General features: G+C 43.2%; 1 protein-coding gene across 3 annotated transcripts in view; it reads left to right on the forward strand.

Moving 5' to 3' along the window:
• Window positions 1–23,118, forward strand: part of NXPH1 (neurexophilin 1) — a 176,292-nt gene extending 153,174 nt beyond the window's left edge. For all 3 annotated transcript variants that reach the window (XM_028750916.2, XM_028750914.2, XM_028750917.2), the window contains exon 3: window positions 18,462–23,118. In XM_028750916.2, coding sequence (XP_028606749.1) covers window positions 18,462–19,223 — 762 coding nt within the window. In that variant the 3' untranslated portion in view covers window positions 19,224–23,118. The remainder of the gene's footprint in view (window positions 1–18,461) is intronic.
• Window positions 23,119–24,011: the final 893 nt, after the last annotated feature.

Below are 24,011 nucleotides of genomic sequence, written 5' to 3' on the forward strand. Positions count from 1 at the left end.
GTGATTCCCAGCAAATGGCAATAAAAAGCAAACTGCCTCTGACAATGGAGGTAGGGCAGACTTGTCCAACATGACACCCTCCAGATGTGCCCATCAGCCCCAGTCAGTATGACTCATGGCCAGCATTACAGTCCAACATCATCTAGATGGCACCACATTGACTATTCCTTTCTTTATTGTTTTATTCATGCCAATTTACAAGTCTGTTTTTGCATCACTACCACTGTGGTGTATATACCGTAGTTTAATGTTGCCTTGTCTCAGTGTGGGCCATTATATATTTTCTTTAACTTGATTAGAGGAAAGTGTATTCATATACTGTGTCCTATGAATCTGTACTTCAGCTTAATAGCTCATAAGATCAGGTTATTGGGCATTTTTGTCTTTTCCTGTCAACAGTAAGAGAAGCTCCCTCTTTCTTTCATTGGCTTTTAAATTCCTTATAACAGATTGAGAATCCTAGAACGAACAATTCTCATGCTAGTGGGAATTAGGGAGGTAATAACAATATATTTCAGTATCAATGGGTATTGGCTAGAGATTCTGAGCCCATTTGCTGAATTTCTGCTTTTTTGTTTTAGCACTCCGTAGCTAAAGTCACTCCACTGAAATCAAGGAGCTGCATTTACAAATCTTTCCTAATGAGGCAGTGCTCCAAATAGCAGTGCCACCCCTCTCGTGACCAGTGCTGCAATCTGAGCCATAATTACACCATAAAGGTTCTTTGAGTGACATTGCAGAAATGTAATCTCAGGCAGTAAATTCACAGGTAAAACGCAGTCGTGGCACAGCCATTTCCATCCATCCACAAGCACATGCCTGATTTTAAACTTTGTCCTGGAGATGCATTACAAAACTTGATGTTTGGAGAAGTATCTTGCCCAGCTTTCCTCAGCTGGGTGTTGTTGGACTCCAGTTCCTATCAGCCCCAGCTAGCAAGGACAATGGTGATGGGAGTTGGAGTCTAAAAACATCAGGAGGGACCACCATGTTGGCTGCTTATTTTTTATTTTTTTTAAAATAAGCTCATTTACAATTGTCTGGTTGCTTACAATTTATGCTAAGAAGACTAACCCCCCCCATTAAAATAATCTAAAACAATGTAACCTAAGATGACACTGGAAGGGCAGATCCTGAAGCTGAGGCTCCAATACTTTGGCCACCTCAAGAGAAGACTCCCTGGAAAAGACCCTGATGTTGGGTAAGATTGAGGGTACAAGGAGAAGGGGACGGCAGAGGATGAGATGGTTGGACAGTGTTCTCAAAGCTACCAGCATGAGTTTGACCAAACTGCGGGAGGCAGTGGAAGACAGGAGGGCCTGGCGTGCTCTGGTTCATGGGGTCACGAAGAGTCGAACATGACTAAATGACTAAACAAGAAGAAGATGACCCTTTGGGTCCCTTCCAACTCTACAGGACTATGATTCTATAAAAGCCACAACATTTATTTATATATTTTAGATATTTTGTGCACAACCCTTCATCCGCTAGTGTTCTTTTTCCCTGTTAAGAGAGATGCATTTGAAAACCCCAACCCACTGAAGCCCAATAAGGAAACATCCAGGGACAAATTTTGCATTCACTGATCCCTGTCAATACATTTTATTTTCCCCACAGCCTTTAATGGTAAGCAAATGGGTGCCATTGAAGGGGACAACTGGAATGTGGGCTGAAACGATCCCCTCTTTTCTGATGCCCCCACTGGCCTCAGACTTTAAGACTCAAGAGTTTTCTTACTATAGTAGCATAGTTTTATTTAATTTTTTTTCCCCAAACACTGCTGATAATATTGGGCCAGTGTGAGGCATCATCTTCTCCTCTTCTCTGAATCTGGACTGATTTATCATACTTGCAAATTCAGAGGATAAACTGTGTGGTTGGTAATTAATTATTCAGTTTTGAAGGTTTTATAGAGATGTATGGTTTGGGAGGGAGAATGTTCCATCTAACACACATGCATGAGCGTAAGCCCCATTGATTTTGGTAGGCTTTTGCTGTGTGTAACCATGCTATGAATTCCAGTCATTATCTATTATATATTATCCTTTCAACATGAAATATTAATTGGGTTAGATTGGGTGTAACTGAAGCCCAGAAAGACTGTGAAGGGGATAGTAAATTTGATTGTTAATTGCATTTTTTCACGATTCTTTACTTTCTTTATAGGCAAGATGAAAACCAAGGGGGTCTTTTAGACATATAGATAAATAGATGGATGGATGGATTTACCCTAGTTGATGAAAAGAGAACAGGGCCAGCAGAATGCATTTCCAAGAGCGATGAAAAACAGCTTTCCTCTCACAAATTGTTTAACATTTACATTTTAATGTTGTTAAATGTATGAACATATTGGATGTTATTAGCAAGTACATTACTGCAGAGCGCAATTCTCTATTGCATTATAATGTGGTTTTATGACTTCCTCTCTTAGTTATCTTTTCTATCAGTATTTGGTACGGCCAAACAAATTAAGTTGGTTGGCGAAGGTTAATTTTCCTATTTGTGTTGTTGCATGGCCACTGAGCATAAACTTGCTTGTGAGACACACACACACACACACACACACAGAGAGAGAGAGAGAGAGAGAGAGAGAGAGAGAGAGAGAGAGAGAGAGAGAGATGTGTGCTGGCTTGGAAAAAGTGTCATGAAGACTCTGAACCAGAATGAAGCTCAAAACAGGTCTATATCCAGAACGACTCAAAAATAAACTATTTTTCAGATAACTAACACTCGAGAGGTGGTTTGATACTGAGGTGGGACTATTCTACATAGTGATATTAAATGCTATTCTGAGAATGAGGAGTGAATATACCTTTTCTTGAACCACAATCCTGCATGACAGGTATGGGGAACCTTTCCCCCACCCCCGATGTTACTGAACTACAAGCCCCATCAGCCCCAGCAAGCATGGACACTGTCCAGGGATGATGGGAATTGGAGCCCAGCAACATCTTGAGGATCAAAGGGCCCGCACACCAGCTATGTCACCTGGGGTGGGGGTTTCTTGCTGTTTGCAGCAATGTTCCCTCCCCTTTCCAGAAAAGGTCACCATGGCTCATTTGAGGCATGTAAATTTATGTTGCTGAGCCAGGAACTCACATCTTAGCTCTTCTTCCTATTTGCATTACAGTTTGCTTTCGTTCTTGAAGGAGACACAGACAAATCACTGAGGGCTGGTAACATGAATGTGGGTGGTAGGAGCAGAATGATGAGTGAAGCACAGATCACTACAATAAAGTACCAGTTTTTGAAAATCACCTGCCTATGCAGCATCTTGGTGCCATATGTATTGCTTAGCTTTCCTCTGGACCACATCAGCAAGGCTGAGAGTGGGGTCTTGTCATCTGAGCGGCCCAGGACCTCCATACACACTGCCTAGGCTTGCACCCCGGGGAGGTCAGTATGGTGTTGCTAACACTTCACTCGGAGGCGCACTCCATTTTCTCTCAAGACAGATAGATTCCAACAACAGCAGCAGGTGGGATATGGCAAATTTGTCATTCTCCACTCCTCAGGTCAGTTCTCCACTGTAATAATTATAGGGGTTGCTCGTGCGTAAGTTGCCGCCACTCCTGGCTAGGGTGCCTGGTTAAGCCTTTTCTGTCTGGACAGCCCTTCACTTCGTGGGTGTTTCAGTCACTAGCAGAATCCGTCAGTGGGCGTTTCTTAAACCTTTTCCAGCATAAAAGCTGTTTGACGGCAAGTCTCCTCCTACTCTCTCTGCGCGGAAGTCTTCTGCGCAGGGAGGGTGTGGGTAGCGGAGGACCCGTGCTCTCCTTGCTGGTCTCCAGCGAGGAGTCCTGGAGCCCCCTCGCCAATTCCCCCATCTGCCCCCCTTTATCCCTGGTGTTACGCTGATTTCCTTCCCCAGCTGATGAGCTGCCTCTCTCCCTGCTGGGCGCTTCTCCAGCATCGCTTGGGAGCCTTGCCTCCGCCTCCGGCTCCGATGTCAGTTCCCTGACATCCACATTTCAACATCAGTTTGCATTTTTAAGAAGTCCTCATGAAAGTTCATCAGCACTTTCGTGTGAATTTCTCCTAATAAACACATTTGGTGTGCAATTTCCCCTAGTACGTTCATTTTTTCTTGCATACTATTTTCACTAATAAACATATTTTTTTCTCACAGGTTAACCTAGTATATGTTTCTTTGTACACATTACTTGGCTGGTGAACCTCATTGCAAAATTTGGAGAAGTGCAAATGTGGAAGGATGTGTGTGTTTCAGTTTGTGTCTTGTTTCAGAAAGTGACAATTAGGTAGGCTTGCCTTTAAATATGAACTGAATTGAATTCTTCCTTTGTCCCTAACTGAACTGCCCTCTCTCTGTTGAACTGTGTCTTCTGGATTGCACAGGATGAACTGTGGGGAACTGGTTGAAAGATGTCCCCACCTTTAGGTGTTATAGCGTCGGGCAGAACCACTAACCTCAAGATAATGGGTGTGCATCTGGGCTGTTTAATATTTCCAAAGGAAGTGGGGATTCCCAGTCCTAAAACTGCAAATCAGCATCTACGGACTTTTGCAGATAGAACTTGACAACTCTGCATGCAGCCCAAAATGGATCTGAATATTTGAACAGCCTCCCTCAACTCCTGTGTCAATGCCCCAAGGCCCTTCTATTCATCTAGTTTAAATTAATGATCTCACTGATGGCACTAGCAATTGAACCAGAGCTCTCCTGAGCCAAGCACTTTCATACTGAATTTGATTAATTCTGATGACTATTAATTCTCACTGTTAATTAGGTAAGGTACTGCTGTAAAAAGAATATTGCATGTTGTGTAAAAGCAGTCGGCACATAACTGCAATGCCCTTCTTGTTGAACGTAAGCAGGATCTGGGTGCATCCGGGTTTTCTTCAGGTGTTTAGTGTGCAAGTGTGATGGATTTATCAAAACCTTCCTTCCTTCCTTCCTTCCTTCCTTCCTTCCTTCCTTCCTTCCTTCCTTCCTTCCTTTCCTTCCTTCCTTCCTTCCTTCCTTCCTTCCTTCCTTCCTTCCTTCCTTCCTTCCTTCCTTCCTTCCTCCCTTCCTTCCCTTCCTTCCTTCCTTCCTTCCTTCCTTCCTTCCTTGACTCAAGGCACAGCCGCATGACCCAGATCTGCGTACATTTTGCATATGCTCACTGATATGACTAGATGCCTCTGGGCAGACTGAAATGGTGGGCTGGCTGGGGTCTCACAAGTGCCACATTTTTCAATGCCCTCAGCCATCTTGTAAGCAAAGTCACTTTTAAAAGTTTTTCCAAAAAAGAAAAGAAAAAGAAAAAAAGGGAAGCAAAGGAATAAGAGATCTAGGATTCTGTACAATAACCAGAACCAAATGAGTTTCAGGTTCCATGGACCACCATCTAATTATACCCATTATTTAAAATCAATTCATAGAAGGTAAATGCATGTCCTTCACTTTGAAGTGCATTTCCAAGATGTTTCTATTGAAATAGAGCACATTCAGTAGAAACCACTTGGAACCTATTCAACAGAAACTGCTTGGAAACACTCTTTAAAGGCACTGTTGTCACCTGGCATCATAATGATGTCATCATGACGTCAGGTGATTGACAGATCAGTGGGCCCTCCCACCTGTCAAATTTGGCTCATGGTGCTTGTGGCGATAACGACCTCAGCACACCAGGTCAAAAAGTTTCCTCATCCCTGATGTATAGGAAAGAAAGCCTATCTCAGAAATTTCAGTCAGTAGGAGTAAGTATAGTAACTGGCACTTATACCTGCTTGCTCATCCATGGTTACAGTCAGTGCTGGATTTACGTATAAGCTAAACAAGCTATAGCTTAGGGCCCCACTCTCTTGGGGGCCCCAAAAAGAATTAAAGAAAAAACAACAACTGGATGTACATTTCCAAAATATAAGATAAAAAACAAAATAAAACCTATATACAGCAACAGTGTTTTGTGTTGTGTAGGCTTCTATGATGTAAGTAATGGGCCCCGCCTGTTAGCTTGCTCCCTAAAATACCACTGGTTTGCTCATTTCTATATACAGTGGTACCTTGGTTCTCAAAGTTAATCTGTTCTTAATTACCATATAGCATATATTCAACACAACAATTTGTTGTTGACAAAAGACAGCTGGACATATAGGGCCCCATTACCTTCAGTAGCTTAGGCCCTCATCAAACCTAAATCCGGCCCTGGTTACTGTATTTTTCCATGTATAAGATGCCCCATGTATAGGGACAACCCCTATTTTAAAAAAATCAAAAACTAAGCAAACAAAATCCTAAAATAGAAGTGAAAATCCGGACAATAAGTGGTGGGGGCAGAAAGGTGCAGAAGCTGTTCCCCCTCAGTGGCTGCTGCCGTTGCCTTCCCATGTAAGCGATAGGCAGGAGGCTCCCAAGCAGGATGCTGAGGCAGAGCACGGGGACGGGGTTTGAGGGGGAGAGAAAAAGTGCAAGTAGAGATAGTCAAGGTAGCTCTCGGCAGCGGGTGCTCTTGGTCTGGTGGTCGAGTTGGCAGGGGGCTGCAGGAGGCGAGCCAGTCCCCTCGTCTTATACACGAAAAAAATACGGTACTGATTGATTTGCATGTCTTGCCTTTCCTGGTTAAGAGCTTGAGCTATAAGCTGAAAGCCTCCATTTCACATCTCAGTTTAGCTTCGTGAACCCAGTGAACAGCCTTAGGCAAATCACTATTTGAGCCCTCAGTAATCTAAGATCATGTAGACCAGTGTTTCCCAACCGGTGTTCCGCGGCACACTACTGTGCCGCGAGACGTTGCCTGGTGTGCCGTGGGAGGGAGGCGGGCGAGTCGCACGGCGTCTCGGCGTCGGGCGGCAGCGAGCCCAGGAAGCGGCCCAGCCGGCCGGGGTCGCCCGCCTGCAGCAGCGCCTCGCACCCGCACGAGACCTGCTCCGCCGAGAAGCGGGCGAGCGCGGAGGATCGGGCGCGGCGGAGGCCAGCCCCGCGCTTGGAGAGGACGCAGCAGCCGTCGCCAAACCCGATCCTCCTCCTCCTGCTCCGCCGCTGTCCTCTGGCTCTCGGCTGGGAGGAGCCTGCGGCGACGGGGTGGGCGCCGAAGTTGGCCGAAGTTGGCAGAAGTTGGCGCGCCTCCTCGGCAGCGCCTTCGTCCTCCTCCTCCTGCCTCTGCTCTCCTCCGGCGGCGGGGGCGCGCCGCCCTCCCCGGCCGGGGGGCTCGGCGGGGCCCGCGGGGAAGGAGGCCATGTTCGCGGCGCGCGGGATCGCGGCCCCCCTCGCCCGCCTCCGGCCCGCTCCCCTCCCCCTGCGCGCTGCCCTAGCCGTGCGGGTCTCCTCCCCCTGCGCCGCCGTCCCCTTTCCACTTCCTAGGAGCCGCGGTCCGCCTACTGCCCCCGGGCCGCAGCGCAGCTCCCAGCCCGGGCTGGCCTCCGCCTCCTGGGACGCGCGCCCACCCCCGCGGCCCCCCAAACTTCGGAGCAACTCTCCAGACGCTTCTCCCCCGCCTCGGTCTCCCTCCTTTCCACTTCTCTTCCCCCCTTCCTTCCCTCTTTCTTTCTCTTTCTCTCCCACCCGCCTTTCCTTCTATTAACTTTCCTTTCCCCTCCCTTCGTCCTTCCTACTTTTACTCCTGGGCTCCTCCCCCCTTTGCGCAGCCACAAATCAATCTCTCTCTCTTTTTCCCCCTCTCTCTCTTCTTTGCTCAGACGCAAAAAAGCGCCGCTTTTTGGAAATCCGGACTGCTGTCCCCGCTGAAACGATACTTTAAAAAAGGAAGAACCCACTGGCTCTTATTTCTGTTTAAAGCAGTAGATCCCGAACTCTTTTGGCCCACTGCCCCCTTGGTTCCACATCCCCCAGTGTCCCCTATGCTTACTCTATAGAAAGCATTACAGGGGTTAACGCGGCTCGCTAAGGAAGATATTAATAGAATTCTGCATTTGGGGGGAGACCCTAACAGTCATCTACCATTACCTTCTATGCTGTTACTATTTTTTTTATTTTTTTTTACATAAGTAAAAAGTGACCTTTCCCCATCTGGCATGGTGGTGTGCCTCGAGATTTTTTTCATGACACAAGTGTGCCTTTGCCCAAAAAAGGTTGGGAAACACTGATGTAGACCACCTGACAAAATTGTTGCAAAACAAACCCAGAACATTTTGATTACTTCAAGTGATATGTAGGTGTACCAGGGTGTGTGTGTGTGTGTGTGTGTGTGTGTGTGTAATTGCCAAAGCGGTGAATAGATAAAATTGACAAATGAAATTATGTTCATAAAACAAGTACAAAATACACCACAAATCAGGGGATCAGTGTAGACAATGCTGAGCTAGATGGACCAATGGATTAACTCTGTAAAAGGCAGCTTCCTATGTTACTGTGTTCATAATGCCTCAACGCAGCTGGATCACATGCCATGAAAAGCTTGGTTGAACAGATGAGTTTTATGTAGTCAGCCAAACAGTGTGCATTTTGTTGCCTTCTTTTCCTTATCCATCTCCTCCTATTCTTGTTCAGTCCAGCTTACCCAGATGCTTACAAAAGCTGGTGTAAATTTTAATCTGTTTCAGTATTTTAACTTATTGTATGTTTCGAAGTATTGCAATTTCCCCCGATAATATGGTTTTAGCTCTTTGTAAACCACTTTGAGATTTTTTTATTTTTTATTTTACAATCAAGCAGTCTCTAAATTTTATGAAATAAAAATGTCAATAGAAAATTTAATTAAAACCAAAGAAGTGAATAAGAGCAAGCCCTCTCCCTCTTTGGAACCATCATGTGATGAATTCCTTTGGATCTAACTACAGCCCAGAACAGAGTCAGGTAGACTTACTATATAAGCTGTTTCTGAGTTTATTTAATAAGTAAAAACTGAGTATAAATCTTCAAAGAAACAAACAAAAGCTACACAACAGCACAAGGATTTCTGGTTTCATTTTGCCTCAATTTGGCATCCTTGGGCCTTATGTGTTCTTGTTGCAATGAAACCAAACCTAAAACCCATCACTCATAATATTGTAGTCACAATTTAGCATATATTTTAAAAGAAAACATCAGTGTGTTGTCTCTTACTCTGAGCAGAATGACTATTTTTGACTAGGTCTATATTATAACATAGGTTGCGGCTCATATGAAAAAGGGCATCTTAAACCAGTGGCATATGTAAAGTGGAACGCAGTGCAGATTTTGATTAAAATGTTGCTCAGTGGCCTTTCAGGCAAATTCTAGAATTATTTAATATTCTTTTCTGCACATATGCGGGAAATGGCACAGGCAATATTAATAAAAGAGGGCTTACAGGAGTGTAGAATCAGGACACCAGTTCCTTGACAAATGTTATTTACCTAGCTAGAGTTTCATTTCATCGCGAAGAGAACTCTGTGATGCCTATATTATGCAGAGGCCTTAAAACTCTGTTGGACATTTTTAACCCACTCTAATTTATTCCAGGAAACTTTAATCCCCTGCAGAATGGAACTGCTGTGATTTTTTCAAAAGTCATAATCATCTACCAAAGGCGGAGGGGTGGGGGTGGGGTGGGATGTGTAATGACGACATTGGCACTGGGCTTCAGGAGTTTAGTTTAAATTCATTCTAAAAATGTGAAGCAGAGGGCAAGAGTTAATCGGATATTTCATACAGTTAACATTTCAATCCTCCTCCAAATCTTTATAAATTTGCTTGCATCGCTGCCATTTATGGCATGTTCTGACTGTGCACTTGCCAGAATTCGAAGGCTAAACATTGCAAGAAAGCACTTCTGGGATATCTCTTCTGAGTCTCGTAACTCATTTAGTATTTGGATCACATCCTATCTGGTACCCTAATGGTGTAATGTGCGCTAAGTTGAAAGTAAAGTGAGATGCTTTGACATATCAGGCATGCTGTAACTCTGTTATCTGACAAGCTATTATAATAGACTCGACTAACAGAAAAAGAAGAAATAAAATAAGAAAGGAGCTTTCAGAAGAACTGCAACACAGTTCCCACACCAACCTTATTGGGATTGTGGGCCGATTTACAAACCATGAAAACTGTTGTGAGGAACAGGCACATAAATATACACACCCACCCACCCACACACCCAAGCACAGATTGCAGACTCTTATATTCACTACAACAAGACTAATTTCAGTGCAGAGAAGGGTCGGAGAGGGGACTCTGTGGGCACAAGGAAAGACATCTATGATCACATGCATGCCTGTGGGTTCTATGCTGGTGACCCTAGAAGGACTGCCTTCTTAAAGGTAAAGGTAAAGGGAACCCTGACCATTAGGTCCAGTCGTGTGCGACTCTGGGGTTGCGGCGCTCATCTCGCTTTACTGTCAGAGGGAGCCGGCGTACAACTTCTGGGTCATGTGGCCAGCATGACTAAGCCGCTTCTGGCGAACCAGAGCAGCGCATGGAAACGCCGTTTACCTTCCCGCCAGAGCGGTACCTATTTATCTACTCGCACTTTCATGTGCTTTCGAACTGCTAGGTTGACAGGAGTAGGGACCGAATAACGGGAGCTCACCCCATCGTGGAGATTCGAACCGCTGACTTTCTGATTGGCAAGTCCTAGGCTCTGTGGTTTAACCCACAGCGCCACCCGCATCCCACTGCCTTCTTAGATCAAACCAAAGACCATCTAATCCTGCATTGTTTCTCTTTCTCTCTCTCTCTCCCTCTCTCTCTCTCTCTCGTGGTACCTTGGTTCTCGAACTTAATCCATTCCGGAAGTCCGTTCGACTCCCAAAACCATTCGAAAACCAAGGCGTGGCTTTCGATTGGCTGCAGGAACTTCCTGCACTCAGTTGGAAGCCGTGGAAGCCATGTTGGATGTTCGGCTTCTGAAAAACGTTCACAATCCGGAACACTTACTTCCATGTTTGCGGCATTTGGGGGACCAATTTGTTTGACAACTAAGCCGTTTGGGAACCCAGGTACCACTGTATACACATAATAGTTTAATGAAGAGGGGAAAAGAGAGAAGAGAAAAGAATTAAAGTCAATAATATAAAATAAAAATAGTTATAAATAATAGTACTGTAATAATAATAAGAAAATCCAACATCAGTCCACAATAAGAACATAAGGAGCACTAGCACACAAATCTTAAATTAAACCTATAAATTAATATAAGCCCTGTATACAACATTAAAGCCTCACATCAAATATTACTGATCTGTAGAAAAGACTTTTATGACCTGAAAATAGAAACGATGCATGTCCTTTTGTAACCCAATAAAATCTTTAATAAAAACAACTACAAAAAAGCAATAGATTAATTAATACAAGCCCTCTAAATGTCCAGATAGGTATCCACACAGATTTAATGTGTTTGAAATATGTTCAAATGTAGCCAGGACTATGAGGTCCTCAGACCATTGTGTAATAGATGATGGGTTTTGTTCGTTCCAGGCCCAAAGTCTCTTAGCAACCATAAATGCATGCAAAATCCACGTTCGTTGTCCTGCTGTTAATCATCACACTACAGGAATATAATTTAAAAGTACAAGAACAGCTGCAAATATTAATGATTTCACAAATGCAAAACTGACATGGATAATAGCTTTAGACCAAAAAAGAATATATCCCTGGACATGCCCACATCATGTGCCACATCACATAAAGCTAATCGGGGGTGCCAACTTGAATAAAATATTGGGGGGAGGGGCCAGATAAGTCCCACCCCACATAATCGATCACGTGGTGCAACGCACACACACAATTTGAATGGCAATGCCCATCAACATGGGGGTGGGAGCTGGCCCCCTCAAATATTTTATGGGGGTGAAGGGACTTCGGCTCCTATGAGTTGGTTCCTATGAAGGTAATACTCTTCGCCCAGTAGGATATCTGATTAAAAGTATATATGCAGCATAGGAATGCAGAGTCCCTGTTTATATTGTCATGGCTAATAGATGTGGACAAATGGGGCCTGCAGAAGATTTGTAAACTGCCCCCCCCATCTGACTGGGTTGCCCCAACCACTCGGGGAGGATTCTTGCACATACAAAAATATAATAAAACATTAAAAACTACCTTCAGATGTCTTCTGAAGGTTGTATAGTTATTTATCTCCTTGATATCTGATGGGAAGGCGTTCTACAGGGAGGGTATGACTACTGAGAAGGCCTTCTGCCTGGTTCCTTGTAACCTCACTTCTTGCATTGAAGGAACCGCTAGACAGCCCTCGGAGCTGGATCTCAGTGTCTGGGTTGGATGACTGGGGTGGAGATGCTTTGTCAGGTATACAGGGCTGAGGATAAACCTATCTTCAAGGGATTTTTCAAATTCTTTTAAAAGACCTCCTGATCTGCATGCCCAAACTTGGCCCTCCAGATGTTTTGGGACTACAATTCCCATCATCCCTGACTGCTGGTCCTGTTAGCTAGGGATGATGGGAGCTGTAGTCCCACAACATCTGGAAGGCTGAGTTTGGGGATGTCTCCTTTAGTACATCCCATCGTAGTCAATTACGTGATGCATTAACATTTGCTATATGACTTCCAGACCTCCTGTATGGTTCTGTGGTGGATTTTAGCACTTCAACAATTTCAGTTCTTTATGAACTCTGGGAGTGACTTCTATGTAGCCTGGTGCTTTAATATTTGTCAAATTTGTGGTTATCATCATTGTCTCTATGTTCAGTGTTTGGGACTGTTCCTTCTGCAGCTAAAACAGCAGCACAAGAGGGAGGAGTCAGCAGGCTGGGGGGGGGGGAATGAATGTTTGCAGAAGTGCAACAAACCATAATGTGGTCCTCTTTGTGCCGGTGGCAAGAAAGTTCAGAAAGAGGGCAGAAAATTCCAGTGAATTGTAAGGGAGATTTGAAGGTCCAGATAGAAATACATTGTACTATATGTAGTCGTGGGGGTGCCCCATTTAGTCTCCCTTGCAATATATGGTTCTGATGGCTTATACAGAGGCTATGTGTTTGTGTGTTTTCTTTTAATCGTATTTGTACGGCTTTGTCATGGTTTTTGGCTAGTACAGTCATACCTTGGTTTTCGAACAGCTTAGTTCTCAAACGTTTGGCTCCCGAAAACCGAAAACCCAGAAGTGACTGCTCTGGTTTGCGAACTATTTTTGGAAGCTGAATGTCTGACAGGGCTTCTGCAGCTTCCGATTGGCTGCAGGAGCTTCCTGCAGCCAATCAGAAGCCACGCTTTGGTTTCTGCACATTTTGGAAGTTGAACGGACTCCATTCAACTTCCAAGGTACGACTGCACAATAAAATCTACTTTACTTTACTTTACTTTACTTTACTTTACTTTACTTTACTTTACTTTACTTTACTTTACTTTACTTTACTTTACTTTACCTTTTGGGGAGAAATATTCTAACCAGACAGGGAAGAAGGATCTCCAAGAAACAGCTTAATGAAATCTGAAAATGTTCATTGCAAACAGAATGCTGTTTGGGAGCGGGGAATTATTTTTATAAAAAAAAACTGGAGCAGGGGATGAAATGGTGTGACCAATAGCACTTCATGCTGTAACATTATGCTGCAGATCCTATTTGTTTTGAGCTTTTAAAATGCACTCCTTGAAACAATGTTTTAGATGTAGATCTTGTTCCAGAATCATCTGCTGTGAAGAGCAGTGGGAAGGATTCATTTGGCTTTTGTCTGCCAGTTCCCCACCATCCTTCAGTACACCTTTGTCATGTAACAATCTAGCCAGAGGAGCTTCTGTTCTGATGTAAGAAGACAAAAGCTCCTCTGCATGTGCTGGCAAGAGACAGCTCTCTTCTTTTTGGATTCTGACTCAAACCAATGCAGTAATGATACAGCTCTATAGTAACCTGGAAAGGCTGCAGGAAATCAAGACGCATTCTGGGCCTTTCTGGATTTCCTTCAAACCAATCTAATTTTCAGCCTGTGAAGTTTTAGTAGGCACTAGTTCGTATACATGACGGATGTCTTTGAGTATAAAACACCTCATGGGCTTTGACATAAATGAATGACTGAGCTTCCCCCTCAGGGGTCTCTGGGAAGAGACTAATACTCATGAAAAACACATCTAATGAAGTCAAGTGTCACTGCAGAAATGTCCCCAGCCTTTAAAAGCAGGTGACAGGGGTGTTCTCTTCAAGCTGAAGGAAACGAGGCAGACAGATCAATTCCCTAATCATGAAAATATACTCTGTCTTCTTAATATGCCCTTGGGCAAATTATGCCTCAGTCGAAACACTGGTCAGAAAAACAGACTATTGAGCAGCGATATTTCATTATTGACGAAACATAGGTCAACAAGTGAAAGAGCTGCTAGATCACCTTGGTTTCAGTAATTATTTTTGGAAACGCTTTCGAAACTGGCTGCCACCCTGATCCTGAATCATTCATAGAGGCTCACCAGGTGAATAATGGCAGCCTTCAGGGGGGACTCACACGCAGCCTGCTGTATCATGGGCAAATCACAATGCCCTTGCAATCAGTTATTACCAGAAATTGTTTGGGTCTCCCCCCCAATATGTATAGGCCATTTTTTTTCCACCACAAGATGGTTGCAAAGTGGTTTACACAATGATCGACACAATGATCCAGCCATCAAAAGCACAGGTGAAAACAGCATTCCGTAGACAGGCTTAGTGAATGTCTGCTGAAATAGAAAAGTCTCTTGTCGAGCACTTGAAATCCAGCAGGTAGGGGTACTGCCTGATCTAAGCTGGAGAAGAAGAAGAAGAAGAAGAAGAAGAAGAAGAAGAAGAAGAAGAAGAAGAAGAAGTAGTAGTAGTAGTGATGGACAAGTCCAGAGGTGTACACGGCAAGTGTAATGGACATGATTCTTATGTTGGTATAGTAGGCTACACTGCAGTTATGCAAAGGTTAGAGGCATTATCACAGTCCAAGCAGTAGCAGAGGATGTGGTGGAGCTCTGCCACTCACCAATTTCCCTGCTGGTGCTCACTTGAAGGCAGAGAAGGAGGAAAGAGGCGGTGGTGAGGTCAGCATGGTGCAAACTCACCAGCAGAGTCATTTTTTAAAATGCCACATTATGAAATATAAGAAGAAAAATAAAAAAGAGACTAGTGACAGACATGGGGCTCTTCAATTTCAGCAGTGCCCTGTGTGATGCTAAAATTTGGCATGTCCCCTGCTTCTTGCCCTCTGTTCTACAGCATTTTTGAGCCCGCAGCACAGCACCCAATGCAGCTGAACTGGTCAAGCTAGCCTAAAAAGAGACATGGACCCCCTAACCCCCCTCTCACTAACCTTTCCTCTAGTGACGACACAATCCAAATTAAAAACAATACAACCCTAACTCATCACACTTTTGACATTGCTGAAGGTTGCAAGAGAAAGAGGTCTGCTTTTTTTTGCAGCGGGATCCATTGCATACCGCCTGAAAGTGTAGTTGCAGTCAGAGCATTTTCAAAATCTTCATCTTATAACTGGGAGCTTGTTTGCACAAAGCGTAAAACGAGCCAGTGTTAAAATTAGCTTGCTAGGACTCCATCCTAGAACAGAGGAGACTTTGTTGCTTAATCCTGTGGCGCACAACACATTCAAACAGATGGCTTAGAAATGAGATTGAAGACCAAAGACCAAATATGTGCTGGGGGCGGGGGGGGGGGGGCAGAATTCACTGGCTAGCAGAAATCTCTGGTCCCCCCCCCCCTACAATTGCTGGGAATGGGATAGGGAACAGAGGCTAGTTAACTGCCCAGGTTCATATTCTGCTGACAAATTCAAGCATGATTGGCACATTTTCTCCCCTTTTGAAGCCACCTTCCTCCTAATTTGCTCTTGCTCCCAATATGCCGCTTAAGAATTATATTCTAAGTCTTCTCCCCTCTCTCCGTGACATCTTCATTGCTGCTTCATTAACTGGTGCACCATCAGTGCATTTCATTACAGCCTCTCTCCTCGCTCACTGTGCTGATCTCAAACACAGATACAAACCAGCTATCAAATGCTAGGCGGTATTTATCTTCCCTGCAATTCAAAAGAAGAGGAAATTGGCTAAATCATCCCAGGGGCAAACATACCCAGATTTGTCTCTTCCCATCTTCCTGCGCTCTTCAGCAGCTGGGGAGGATATTTAGTAAGGGCGGTTGTAGGTGTTTCTTTATTTTATTTTAAGGATTACAGATTTTGAGGGAGTCCACACAGCAGAGTATCCCTTTGGGAAAGAGGAATCTGATGTAAAGCAATTCTCAATGAAGCAGCCAGCTAAAAAACTGGGGGATGCTAGAAAAGGGAAAGAGCTCCCTGTCTGCTTCCAAAATGCCTTGGCATTTGCATAGAGTAGGAATCTTCAGGTCCCCCCCCCTTTTCTTTTAGTGGAGAGAAGTTGGTTAGAGTGGCAAGTAAGTGCCATTGTGCTCAGGCTTTGCTTGTGGGCTTCCCAAGGGCATCTGGCGGCCCACTGCCAGATCAACGCGCTAGACTAGAAGGAGCTGTGTTCGGATCCAGCACGGCTCTTCTTATGTTCTGATCAATTTCTACTAGTAATGATGACTATGACGCAGGTGGCGCTGTGGTCTAAACAACTGAGCCTCTTGGGCTTGCTGATTGGAAGGATGGCAGTTTGAATCCCCATGATAGGGTGAGCTCCCGTTGCTCTGTATCAGCTCCTGCAGTTCGAAAGCATACCAGTGCAAGTAGATAAATACAGTGGTACCTTGCAAGACGAATGCCTCGCAAGACGAAAAACTCGCAAGACGAAAGGGTTTTTGGTTTTTTGAGTTGCTTCGCAAGACGAATTTCCCTATGGGCTTGCTTCGTAAGACGAAAACGTCTTGCAAGTTTGTTTCCTTTTTCTTAAAACCGTTAATACCGTGCTTCGCAAGACGAAAAATTTGCAAGACGAAAAAACTCGCAGAACGAATTAATTTCGTCTTGCGAGGCACCAGTGTAGGTACCACTGCGGCCGGAAGGAAAACAGGGTTTCCGTGCGCTCTGGTTTCCATCACGGTGTTCCGTTGTGCCAGAAGCAGTTTAGTCATGCTGGCCACATTATCTGGAAAGCTGTCTGTGGACAAATGCCGGCTCCCTCAGACTGAATCGAGATGAGTGCCACAACCCCATAGTCGTCTTTGACTGGACTTAACCGTCCAGGGGTCCTTTACCGTTACTGTTTTACTATGATGTATTGGGGAGTTTTTAATGTTTTATGCTTTCTTATGTTTATATGTGTTGGAAGCTATCCAGAGTGACTGGGACAACCCAGCCAGATGGGTGTGATATAAAACAACAACAACAACAACAACAACAACAACGCATTATAGGCAGTGTGTCTCTGCATGCTTATTGTAGGGAAGTGCAAGAGGGGACAGCAAGTTTCTGACCTGTCTTTTTTAAAGTCCTCATGAAAATTAATTTTTATATGCAATTTCCCATAATATTTTTGTGTGTTATTTTACAAAAATAATATATGCATTTTAAGGCAAACTTTACACCTGGATATGCATTTTTCTGTGCCTTATTTGGCTGGAGAACTGCACTGCAAAATTCAAAGAAGGGCTGTGGTTTGAAGGCTGGCTATGTTTCGGTTCACATATTCTTTGGGGAAGTGCAAATTAGGTAGGTTTATCTTTAAATGTGAACTGAATGGAATTTCTCCCTCATCCCTAGATGGCCTGAATCATATGTTCTTTTGTCCTTAAGATAACAGGAGGGGATGGCAACTCAAAACTCCAGTGATGACACCTTCCCAATTCCCCAGGCCCTTTGAATGTACAGGCTCAGTCTGTAGCATTGGTTTCTGATTCCTAGAAACAATGATTAATATTATACTGAGCCACTGTGAAATTTTTGGAAGTAACAGTTGAGCTGTGGTGCTGTGAATGAATTGTCTTGGTATGAGGACTGTACTTCACCTCATCTTTCATGACCCGAATAAAATAATTTTCTTCTTCTTGTGGGTTCAGGTGTCGATTTGCTTCCCCTTTCAGATGTTATTGTGGCAAGCATGTTTTTTTTCTGGACCTAAGTGAGAAGGGGAAAAAAAGAGGAAAACCTTTACAAATAACAAATTTATTTATAAATTCTGCTAATACAGACTATATGACAACCTTTATTTAGCGTGGATGCTGTGCCAGAATCAGCACAGAACAGAGAGCACCCAGCATTAATCCCTACCCAAAGGATTTCAATCTACCTTCCATAGGCAAGGTGAGGTCAAGGACTTGACAAACACCCAATTCAGATGATAAGCTAAGGGTTCTGTATTATGGTTTATATCACAGGTGATCCTTCAGGTGGAACACAATTCTCACCACGCCTTTGAGTTACCTGTGATCTAAGCAGCGGATTACAATATTGTCTAAACTGGGCCAATGAGTTGTGGGGTGAATTGAGGGAAGTCAGGTGAAGGCTTTGCTAAAGCGTTTTAAAGAGGGTGATTGGCCTGAAGAAAAGAAAGCTGCAAGCTTTCTCAATATGGATTTGGAATGACCAGTAGTGTGTGTGAATGTATCCCATGTAGAAGAAATGCATAAAGGGAAAAATGCATTGCATTCTTTTTTGAGACCTACATAGCACTTAAACACATATCCCTACCTAAACGTATATTTTCCTTTATCTTACTTTCAGGTCACATGCGCAAATCTAACCAGTGGTGGAAAATCAGAACTTCTAAAATCAGGTGGTTCCAAATCCACGCTAAAGCACATATGGACAGAGAGTAGCAAAGACTTATCCATCAGCCGGCTGCTATCACAGACTTTCCATGGCAAAGAGAACGATACGGATTTGAGCCTGCGGTATGATGCCCCAGAAACGTATTCCGAGCAAGATCTCTGGGAATGGCTGAGGAACTCCACAGACCTTCAAGAGCCTCGCCCCAGAGCAAAGAGACGGCCCATTGTCAAGACTGGGAAGTTTAAGAAAATGTTTGGCTGGGGCGATTTTCATTCCAACATCAAGACAGTCAAGTTAAACCTGTTGATAACTGGGAAAATAGTGGATCATGGCAATGGGACGTTTAGCGTTTACTTCAGGCATAATTCCACTGGCCAAGGGAATGTATCTGTGAGCTTGGTGCCCCCGACTAAAATTGTGGAGTTTGACTTGGCACAACAGACAGTGATTGATGCCAAAGATTCCAAGTCCTTTAACTGCCGCATTGAGTACGAGAAGGTCGACAAAGCCACCAAGAACACCCTCTGCAACTACGACCCTTCAAAAACATGTTATCAGGAGCAGACCCAAAGTCACGTCTCCTGGCTCTGCTCCAAACCGTTTAAAGTAATCTGTATTTACATTTCCTTTTATAGTACAGATTATAAACTAGTACAGAAGGTGTGTCCCGATTACAACTACCACAGTGACACGCCTTACTTCCCTTCAGGTTGAAGTGGGCCACGCCTCTGAGACTGGACCCTGTGGAGTAAATAAATAAATACACAAATAAAACAACGCTAATTTTAAACAAAAATATGGGGGGAAATATGAAAGAGGTCACACGACAGGGCTGTTACCTCAAAGAAGAAGGCCACATCTCTTGCCTGGAATGTGTCTACACTCTGCTGCTGATGTCAACTGGCTGCAAATATCTTAGCGGAAACCAGTCTAATGTCATTTCTGCCCAGTCAGTTCCATGTATATCAGTCCAGTTGTAAATCACTGTGGATTTTAAATGATACCACACACAATTTCTCTCTCTCTCTTTGTCTTTCTCTTTCTCCCTCTTTGCAGCTTGCAGATCTATCAAGATTCCTGTTAAGAGGGCATTCATTGTCTGATATATGATGTTTCAGGATAACCTATCATCGAGCAAAAAGGATTAACTAGACAGAGGATGTTTTGTTTTTGTTTTTCCACAGACTGTTATGGAAATCTTCTTTTACGGTCCTGAATACATGATAATCAATAATCCCCATTCATACATCCTATCACTTGGAGTAGCTGTACTGGTAAATAATATTGTAGGAGTAAAATGCTTGTTAAAACAGGGGTTGGGTGGGAAATGTGTGTGTTTAGAGCTCAGTATTCCTCTTTATATGAACACAACAAAGTATATTGACTTTTCTTCAGCACCCAGTGGGCACATTCAAGGTGGTGTTAGGTGGGCCTTTTTTGGTGAAGGGAGCCTGTTGAACTAATAAAGATGAGCAAACATTTGGAATTTACATGTGAACAGAAAGTTACGATTTTGTAGTTTGGTGGTCATCACTCAACTGAGATACTCTCCAATTGCCATATAGGAAGGAGAATGCCTGATAGGTAACATGTAAGTTGTAAGTGTCCATCTTATCTTTATAACACAATATTGTAACAAACAAACAAACAAACAAACAAACAAACAAACAAACAATATCCTAGTCTTCATTTGTATGAATGGTTTGTATTGTACATAGTTTAACCTGTGTTATTTGAGCTGCTTATTAATATTAACTTGTAATTGTCTCTCTGCTTGTTATTGGTTAAAAACAAGGAAATGAGGAATTCATTTTATCAATGTAGCTGTAAACTCCATTTAAGATGACAGAATTATGTACAAAGCATTTATTCAGCTAAAGTATTGTTGAAAGCTATACAACTTACAACATTTACAATCTGTCTGTATTTAGATCTTTTGTTTCCAGGTGAAAACAATTGAAATGTACATAAAAAAAATAAAACACTTGAATTCGAGTTTCAATATGCACTCTGTAGATGGTGGTTTACAATAGTGCTGACAGGCAGAAGATACATGGATGGTGGTGGCACCTTCAGTCGCAAAAGTTGCTCCATCCAGACCAGATTCTTTATCATATGTAATGGCGACCACTTTTCAATGCAGAAAGAAGTGTACAATTCCTATCTTATTTATCAACAGAACAACTCCATGAACAAGGTAGCTAGAACCCCATGGATAGGTTAGATGGGAACCTGATGGGCAGGTTAATGTGGTGGTGGTAGACCTGTGCATCAGAGAGTAAGGTTATTACCAATTTCCAATAAAGTAGAGGAGATGGGATTTTAAAGGGCAGCATGGGTAGATCTGTGAGTCTCCTGTCTTTTCTTTCCTCCTTCCACTGCTTCTCCCTGGAGTTTTGATGCACCTCCAATATCTAGGGCTTGCCGATCAGAAAGTCGGCGGTTCGAATCCCCCTGACGGGGTGAGCTCCCATTGCTCGGTCCCTGCTCCTGCCCACCTAGCAGTTCAAAAGCACATCAAAGTGCAAGTAGATAAATAGGTACTGCTCCTGTGGGAAGGTAAACGGCATTTCCATGCGCTGCTCTGGTTCGCCAGAAGCGGCTTACTCATGCTGGCCACATGACCCGGAAGCTGTAAGCCTGCTCCCTCGGCCAGTAAAGCAAGATGAGCGCCGCAACCTCAGAGTCATCCACGACTGGATCTAATGGTCAGGGATACCTTTAGCTTTACTAAGGAAAAAAACCACACACACCCTGAAGCTTCATGTGAAGAATGCATGTAGGGAATGCTCTCACATTGTCCATGCTGCTCTTTATATCGGTGTCCAGAAACAGGCCCATCTGGTAGTTTCTGACATATGGCCCATGACACTAAAAGATCCAGGTTGCCCTGATTCTCACATGCAATCAGTGTCAGGGAAGCCCTTTGAACATGGAACCCCCTGGAAGTGGCTCCATACTGTTGATATGTTAGTGGAGAGCCACACAGTACATGTGACTTTGGACAGACAACAACACACCACATGAAATAAAAATAAAATGTGGTTATATGATGAGGGTAGTTGAGCAATACATGTGCGCACACACATTCCCATCTATTTATCACATTTGTTTTTCATGCTTCTTTGTAGGAGCTTGCACTGATATCATGGTTGCCCACTTTTATATTTACAGCAACCAGATTGAGGGGTGATGGATTGCCCAAAGTCTCCCCATGAGCTTCACAGCTGATTTGAATGTAGGTATTAGGAGCCCAAGTCCACCACTTTCATGCTTACTTAAGATGGAATTTAGACATGTATGCATTACACTGAGAAGATTCTTGGTTCATCTAGTTCAGGAATAATGTCCTCAAACTGGTGGCCATTTTCTAAGGCCACCATTTCCTCCAGTCCTATTAACTTGAGATCCATTTAACTGATGACGCTACCAGGGATCAAACCTGTGCTCTACTGGTGACAAGGAGCCTAGCTTTATCGTGCATAAAATGTCCTGCAGCTGATAGCAATAAATGGAGTTTTTTTGGGGGGAGGGAACCACCCGTGCATAGTTTGTGCAGTTTATTCATTCTCAGATTTATACTGACTTATTGAAGAACAAGAAACAACAGCAGGGTTCCACAACAGTATAATTTGTAGCCCAAACACACACACTGACACATGCACACACATACAACCAGATAGCTTTGAACTCTGGGGAGGAAATGTATTAAAACTGAAACTAGAATACAACAGGTCCTGCTCATTCATGTTGGGGCTTGGAGAAGATCTTCATTTTCTAATATCAGTGGGAGGGATGGAGGGCTCTTATGGACAGATGCACATTAAGTCCAAACTTGGGTGGCAAAGTGTGCCTTGAAAAATCAAGCCATTAGCAGCCAGTTGACATCAGCTTTGAACTGCAAGTACTCAAAATTTACTTCTGATGGCACACCTTTCCATTGTCTCTCTAGACAGACGGATGCCAACAACTGATGTTTTCATAGACAATGCTATGGAACAGTTATTCACCCGCACCCTGACAATATATGGCCCATGACATCATCCAGAAGGAGGGCTTCCCTGATACAAGTTGAGTTCGAATCCCATAAGTACTTCTATTGCTCTGAAGCACAGTCATCCATAGACTTTGACTGACTAGGCAGAGAAGAGAGCAACAGCCCTAGGAGATAGTATGAATTAAGCGATCATGCTATTGCAAACAGAAACCCATTGTTTTAAGAGCTGTTTGAGTGTGCACACACACATATGTACCGTATATGTATATGTGCATAAGAGAGATGTGTGCCTCTAGTTTTAACCCAGATATGAAACTGTGCCTACATATCAAAAAGTGAAATTCCAGGCTATTTGGATATTTATTGGAATCTTGTTTCCAACATTTCCTCACAAAGCTTGAAATACTTTCACAACATCAGTACTATAAAAATTATAAAGTGAGGTTTTAAAAATGATTTTAGTAGCCAAACCAAGGCCAAACCAAGATTTTAGCTTCCTCCCTGTTTTATTCCAATGCTACATTCTGAGACTGGTAGATTCCAGACCAAGCAAAATAGACGCCACTCACACCCAAGACATATCTGGATCTGGTTCTATGGATTTTTTTTTTTTTAATAATCTGACTAAAGAGGCTTGTATCTCAGAGGGCAGTAATTCAGGCAGGGGATACGCTATCTGTGAATCAAATATGCTCATTATTTCGCCTTCCAAATGCATTTGCATGATTAGACAAATCATATTTTTCTGGACATAATAATCTGATTGTTGATGTTATTTTTGTAGCAATTGTCTTGCACTGTGTTGGAATTCAATTAGCAAGAGCGGTGTACTAATAAGTTTTTTAAATCATGTATATTTATTTTTCATTTTGCTTGTCTGGTTCCTTGCTGCAGTTTGGGTTATTTTAAAATATAGTTTCCCTTGCTTAGACTTTTGCATAGTCGTTTGGTCATCAGAACCGCAAATCTGAAGTCTCCAGTAAGACTAAATTGGACAGGAGATTTTATGAGTCCTGAATAAAATGATGGATTGAGTATAGACGCTTTTTGCATTCAAGAGCCCACTGTAAAGTCCTCTCTCTTGTGAACTCTGATTCTGGATGCTTTTCAAGTTAAATATACAGAAGGAAAATCCCTGCATTTTATATTGGTCTTAGACTCATACAGCAACAGAACTAGAATGGACCAAAATATCATCTTGACGGTCCAAGTATTGGCCAATCTTCACTTTGTCAACAATCATGCAACCTTAACATTTTCTAATTTGTGACATGAATACCTTTTCATATCTCTCTAGACTTGCTTCGTATTGTTCCAAATTGTATTTCTGAAAGAGAATAAAAAGATGGGTGTCTGTATTGGAATGATCATCAACACTAACCCTTTGCTTTGATTTTCCATTCTTCTTGCAGCCCAATCCTAATCACGTTTCCTTGAAAGTAAGTTGTGTACTAAGTTCAACAGGACTTACTTTGTACTAGAGCTTCTGTTTAGATCATTGAACA

Source organism: Podarcis muralis, chromosome 12 (assembly GCF_964188315.1).
Source record: "Podarcis muralis chromosome 12, rPodMur119.hap1.1, whole genome shotgun sequence".
Classification (NCBI taxonomy): domain Eukaryota; kingdom Metazoa; phylum Chordata; class Lepidosauria; order Squamata; family Lacertidae; genus Podarcis; species Podarcis muralis.